This window comes from Ochotona princeps, chromosome 20 (genome assembly GCF_030435755.1).
Source record: "Ochotona princeps isolate mOchPri1 chromosome 20, mOchPri1.hap1, whole genome shotgun sequence".
NCBI classification, from domain to species: domain Eukaryota; kingdom Metazoa; phylum Chordata; class Mammalia; order Lagomorpha; family Ochotonidae; genus Ochotona; species Ochotona princeps.
In genome coordinates, this window is record NC_080851.1 from 22103315 (window position 1) to 22109314 (window position 6000).

Genomic DNA, 6000 nt, shown 5'->3' on the forward strand with positions numbered 1-6000 from the left:
CACACCAGAGAATGTAGAATGGCAAGTCGGGAGGGTCACCATGTAGTTAATATTCACACAATAAGAGAAAGGAGGTTGAGGGGGCACAGAGGGATATATGGAAAATAGTGCCATAGGATATAAAGAGATAAGGGGGTACTTAATTATGGATGAGAGTGTGTCGCGTTGTTCCCTTCCAGGATCAGCACAAAGACGAAGGACGAGAACATCTGCCGACTTTAGCGGAGCGGAAGGTTAGAAGGGTTCTAAGGTGCACTTACACAGGGATCTGGAAGAGCAGCCTCCTGGACTTCCCCAGCCATCATGAGCTGTGGATGGCTGTGATGTCAAGGAGAGAGAGAGAGACAACCCAGCATGCACTGTGTACTCTGGAACCCTGAACTGAGTGAGGAGCTATGCAACTTTCCATGCCAAACGATGCAGAAATTGCACTGGGACTGAGAAAGGGAGAAAGGGGCAACTTATGACTAGGGGCTCCTGACCCAGAACGTAGTGTGGGGCTGATCTGTGCCTCAAGGGCCTGGAGCAAGCATGGTCAATTTGGAGGACCAGACAGGATGCTTCATTTCAGCTGATGCCAGTTCACCAAGATCCCTCGCTGGTATATCCTCTGCCCCCTACCTCCACACAGCCAGGGACCATGGAATGAAATGTCTTCTCTGAGACAGAGAGTCATGAAACTCCTTCCAAGTCTGAAAAACTCCTCAGATTGCTCTGAATTAACTGAGATTATAGTTCCGGCCATCAGGTGTATAGTAACCAACTGAAGTAAATAGCTTGGAAATCACATGTTCTCTTTTCCAAGTCAACCAGTGACATGCGTGCCTTTGTCAGTTGCCTGGAGTGTTGTTGGGCACACTGCATGATAGAATCGACCCAGTTTGGGGGACTGGAAAAGCAGTGTTAGATCTGAGTGACAGAACCCAGCAGGGGAAAATCAGAGCTTTAATAATTCTTTAACTGAGCCAACCTGCCAATAATTCCCTTTAAAACAGTTGCAAAACTCAACTGCAGAAACTTAAAGTGAACATTTTGAATGGATATAATTAGAAGCGGATAAAAAATACATAACATAAAGGCAAACCCCTCATTACAAACTGAAGGAGATACATTAAAAGGGCAGGGACTTGGGACTCTTGGGTCCCAGGAAATGCACCAGTGATTGCTGGACATTCAGGCAGGAAGCGAGCCCAGGAAAGGGGTCACAGAAGAAAACTGAAGTGGATTGGCATTGATTTGGGGGGCTTGATGGGAGTTGGGGGCTCTTGCTTCAACAGCCCTCAGGCAGATCTGCAGTGAATTCTTGAACTGGGCTGTTTGTGCAGACTTGCCAGGGTGCAGAGAGCTTGTGACCTGGGTCACACTGCCAGCCTTTGTACCAGTTTGTGGAACACATCCCCCTTGTGTCCTGAAACTGCCCAGTGCCCTTCCTACAAAGCAGTTTGATCTTTGCTGTACCAACCATAATTCTGCCCAAAACAGGAGCTGCCTGTGACAGTCCTTCTTGATATATAGGCTGTGAAACCAGACACACCAGTTTGTAAAATCTTGGAGCAGCATGCTTTCAAGATTTTTTAAATTCTGTGACTCATGATTTGCAAGCCTCCTAAGCTACATACACAATGCAATTTTTTTTTTTTTTGGTCTTGGGTAAGTTCATTTTACTTCCATCCTCATGTGTGATGGGTGAAGGGAAGATAGAGAGAAATGAGTGAGTGGGCAAAGAAGAGTTGACACAATAATCCTAGAACACGAAAATCCTAACATCCATTGGGTAGAGCAAGGTCTTGGGGAATATGTAGTTAACTCAAATGTAGTAGAAACAAACACAGTATCCTTAACAAACTTTCCATGAGCTCCTCTTCAGGCATGGTGTGACATAATCGGGATATGGGTTGAGCTGGAATTTTCTTTTGTTGTCTAAATGGAAGAAGGGTATGTTGAGAAAATTAACAGTGATAGCACAGCAAGGAGGGTGTACAAACGAAGGGGACAAACTGTCCAATCACCAGTGCACTCAGAAGCCACCATTTACATATAAACAATAGTTAGGCTAATTGCGTATTATTTGTAACTGCCCACTGAAGGAGGTTCTGGGAAAGATCTTCATCAGACAATATTCAGCAATCTTGGGTCATGTGTCTACCCCCACATAGAAGCAATAAAACTGAATTTTCATTTGCATGATCTTATAATTCAGGTAATTTACTTGTTCAGACAGATCTCCTTCTCAATTACTTTTAATTAGGTTTCTTATCACTAAATATGAGAGATTCAGGAAAGGTTGCTAGCAAATTCTCTGTCAAAATTCAGGGCTTTTGTATAAAGCGTCCCATCTTTGTCGTTCATTTGCATGGTCTTGTGTTCAGGTGCCCCCATAGTCACCCTCCTTGAGACTTTTCGTGGATTTGAGAAACCCGTGGGGTGCCCAACTGCTGGAGCCTATGGGCTGAGGAGTTGAGCTGAGTAGGATCTTGACAACATAAGAAACAGGCACCTGTGCAGTGAACCGAGATTGGTGCATAGAACCTTGAATCCAAGAGCACACAGTCATACGAAGCAGAGGATGGAAGCAGATAAGACTAAGTCACTGCTGATCTGTGTGCTGATTTTCAGGGATCTCCATGGTGGTTAGGACAGCTGAGCAGGCGAGGGGAGTGAGAGCAGAAACAAACATCGGTGGGTAGAGATACAATGAAGGGAAAGGCTCAATGCATGTTACAAGAGGGACCAGCGAGATACGGTCTTGGATGTCTTGTCTCCTGTTGGTGACAGTGAAGGTTCAGAGAGGAGGGACTCTCAGGGAGGAGTGCTAGATAGTAAGCTAAGTGAGAAACCCAGGTTGCAGCCTCAGCAAGACCCGTGGGCCCACAGGCTTGTAACATGGTAGCAGTGTACCCCCCAGAGCAGGTGATGGATGCCAGCCCATGGTATATGACTGGTTCTGCACTGTGCCCAGTGGACTCTATAGCTTACCTGGGTCCCACTGTGTTAGAAATGAGCTAAGGATAAGCCGAAGGTGCTTGTGAGAAGGGCCTTCAGTGCCTACAGCTGGAAGAGGTTAGACATAAGACACCAATGGGCACAATTCTGGGTAATGAGACTCCCACCTCAGCCAAGAAGAAACAAAACTGTCTTTTCCCCATTTGACAAAATGTTGGTAATTGGCAGAAAAACAATGCCACACTTGGTTGCTGCAGTATTGTTGATCGAGCTTGTTAGCTTGGTGCTGGGGCCTGGTGAGAGCAGGAGGCAAACTTGAGGCATGCCTTTCACTGGAGGCATTCGATGACTGCAACACATCCACCCAAAACATGGAAGGGCTGGAGGGCAGGGAGCAGCAGCTTTAGATGGAGATGCATTTAACTGGCCAGGAAAATGGAGCAGTTTAGGACACTACAGAATTCAAAGGAGGGAGGAAGGGCTTTAGGGAGGAAGCAAGCAAAGCTGGACATCAAAGCACGCATAGAATTTTGATACATATTTGTCAATATGGTAGGCGATGCCACAGGGAGAGATAGAGTGTAGGCTGGCTGTGAGAATTAAATTAGATGTTTCAGAGGGGTTACTGAGCAAGCCGTGGCCCCAAGGGGGGTGACTGTGAACAAACTGCACAGCTTCTACTGTATCTGTTGCTTCTGCTACTTTCCCTGCTGTGACTATTTTTATTTTTCTGCTACTTTCAATGCATGTGGCAAGGATAATGGAAACTGCAGGACACCTTTGGGAGAGAGTAGACAGGGTGCAGGTGTACGTGGGATAAAAAGGGTCTGTGGGATGGAGGCATCAGAGCTACCTGTGATCCATGCAGATCCGGGAAGAAAGTTATGCCAGGGTGTTGGAGGCAGGCTTCCACACTTACCAGCCCTGTCTTCCATGTCACTCAAAATCACTGAGTGTTAGTTAACAGCTGCATTTCCCCAAAGATGCAACTCCCGAGCTCCAGGCTTGACATAATTTCTCTCTTTCCAATTTTCTGTTTGTCCCTTGCCCCATTTGTTTTCCCAGATACAGCTCAACAGGCATAGATACAGAGTATGGGATCTTACATAGGGCTGAGCTAGTGCTGCCAGGACAGAACACAAACACTAGTTGAGAACGGCACCTTCAACGCATCCCCTCAGATGCTTTATTCCAAAAAGAAGTGGGGGAGGCAAATGAGATTTCAACGGGGGAATGCTTATTGCTGGACTCTCAAAACAACGGCCTCATTTCTGATGATTATTTCCTTTGCAAGGGACAGTCTCTCTTCATTTTGTTTGCTGTCATGTTCTATAAATATCAAAGACTACAAAGGCAGCAGTGTCAGAGTGGAGTCAGTAGCTTCTTGGGCACGCAGCGCAAGCATCCTGCATCTGCAGGCTTATTCCAAGCAGGGGATTGTTCAAGCAGCAATGGGATTGTTCAAGCAACAGTAAGTAGTCACAAACTCTGATTTCGCTGCCTGTGCTATGTTGTGAGACTCGACAGCCAGACCGTGCGTGTGCATACAGTAGGAGGTGGCTCTGAGCGACTGGTGTGTAAGATTTGTTTGGGCTCCGCATGCTCCAGGAGCTCCGTGTCCTGTGCATGTGGCCCACGGAAGGACAGCTCCCTGCTGAAAGTTCTGTTCTGCGCCTTCGCGACAAGTAAGCCTTTGCTCCAGGTGTGGATGCTGCAGGAATTGTACCTTGCAGTGTCCACCCCAGATCATATCAGGGACATCCAGAAGATTACAGAAAGAGCAGAGCCACAGCTAGAATTTCGCTGAAGTAGCTTCCTGTGTTATGGGACCAGTTCGGGACCTGTTAGTTACTGTAACAACCGCACAGGTTGTCAAGCAACGTGGGAAGCGACCCCACCAGCAAACCAGCACTCTGATGCGACCAGCACAAAACTGCTGCTTTCCAGCTATCTGGTAGCTTCCTGTTCATAATATCTTGCTTCACAATAAGAAGCAGAATTCGGTTAAATGAGGATCTTTTTCAACAAGTGGCTCTCAGATTCTAGGAAGCAGAATCTTCCCAGACTGATTCCTTTATTCTAGGTGGCAATCTGTTGCTAGTCATGGCTGCACCAACCCCAGGCAAAGGATCAGGTTTTCCCTGGAGCTCAATGAAAAGGATCAACAAGGAAAGCGGGATTTTTCCTTGCTCAATGCTGGGTCTTTTGGCATCAGGCGTTGCCTGGGATGTGGGCTTTCCCTGCCTGTAAGGTGCCTCGTCAGACATTCCCTGCTCTAACTTGTATTACAAACATATTTCACATCTTGCTGTGGAATTAGTTAGACGTGCTTTTGCCCAAGGAAAAGGAGAAAGTAAAAAAAAAACCCACTCAGAAATGATACTCAGAAGCCACACATTTTCAGAAACTGCAACAGCAAAAAAAAAGTAAAACAAACAAACAAACCACACTGTACATTCCTAGGAAATGACAATATAGATTGTTACACACCGAAACACTCATTGCTAAAGCCCATCAGGTTGCGCTTTTCTTTTTTACCCATTTCAGTACAGACAAAAGACACCCATTCACCATGTGTAGCTTAACCTGCTTAAGTTCTATGGTTTCATTGTTTCAAGTCAGTGTTGAGTGCGGCAGGCAAGGACTTACCTTAAAGGAGTAGTAGAAGGAGCCCCATTCCTCCTGGTCCACCACTTCAGTGAAAGTCACAGTTGCTGTACAGGTGACTGGGGACAAGCCCAGAGTCAGTGTGGTCTGGTTGGAAGTGGTGCTTCCCTCTGTCCAGTTGGCAGGCATGACTCAAGGTGGCCTTTAGCCTCCCGTGCCTATGGCCACAACAAGACAGGGAGCCCAGCTCACCTCCCCAGAGCTGGGCAGCAGCTGCAACTAGCTCACTACCTCCTCTGTCTCTTGAGCCTTCTGGCTGGAGCTCGGCTGAGCAGAGGCACAGAGCCCTGCCTGAGCCCACCTCCCTGAAGTGCTCTGCCTGGTGACAGCAAACATCCCTTGCTCTCTCTCCTCTACAGTTAGGATCCAGTAGCCGGCATAGCCCTGCTG

The 6000-nt window shown here is 47.1% G+C and overlaps 1 protein-coding gene across 2 annotated transcripts in view; it reads right to left on the reverse strand.

The window, feature by feature from the left end:
* Positions 1 to 5739, reverse strand: part of NPSR1 (neuropeptide S receptor 1) — a 117550-nt gene extending 111811 nt beyond the window's left edge. For both annotated transcript variants that reach the window (XM_012926142.2, XM_004582374.2), the window contains exon 1: positions 5593 to 5739. In XM_012926142.2, coding sequence (XP_012781596.2) covers positions 5593 to 5739 — 147 coding nt within the window. The remainder of the gene's footprint in view (positions 1 to 5592) is intronic.
* Positions 5740 to 6000: the final 261 nt, after the last annotated feature.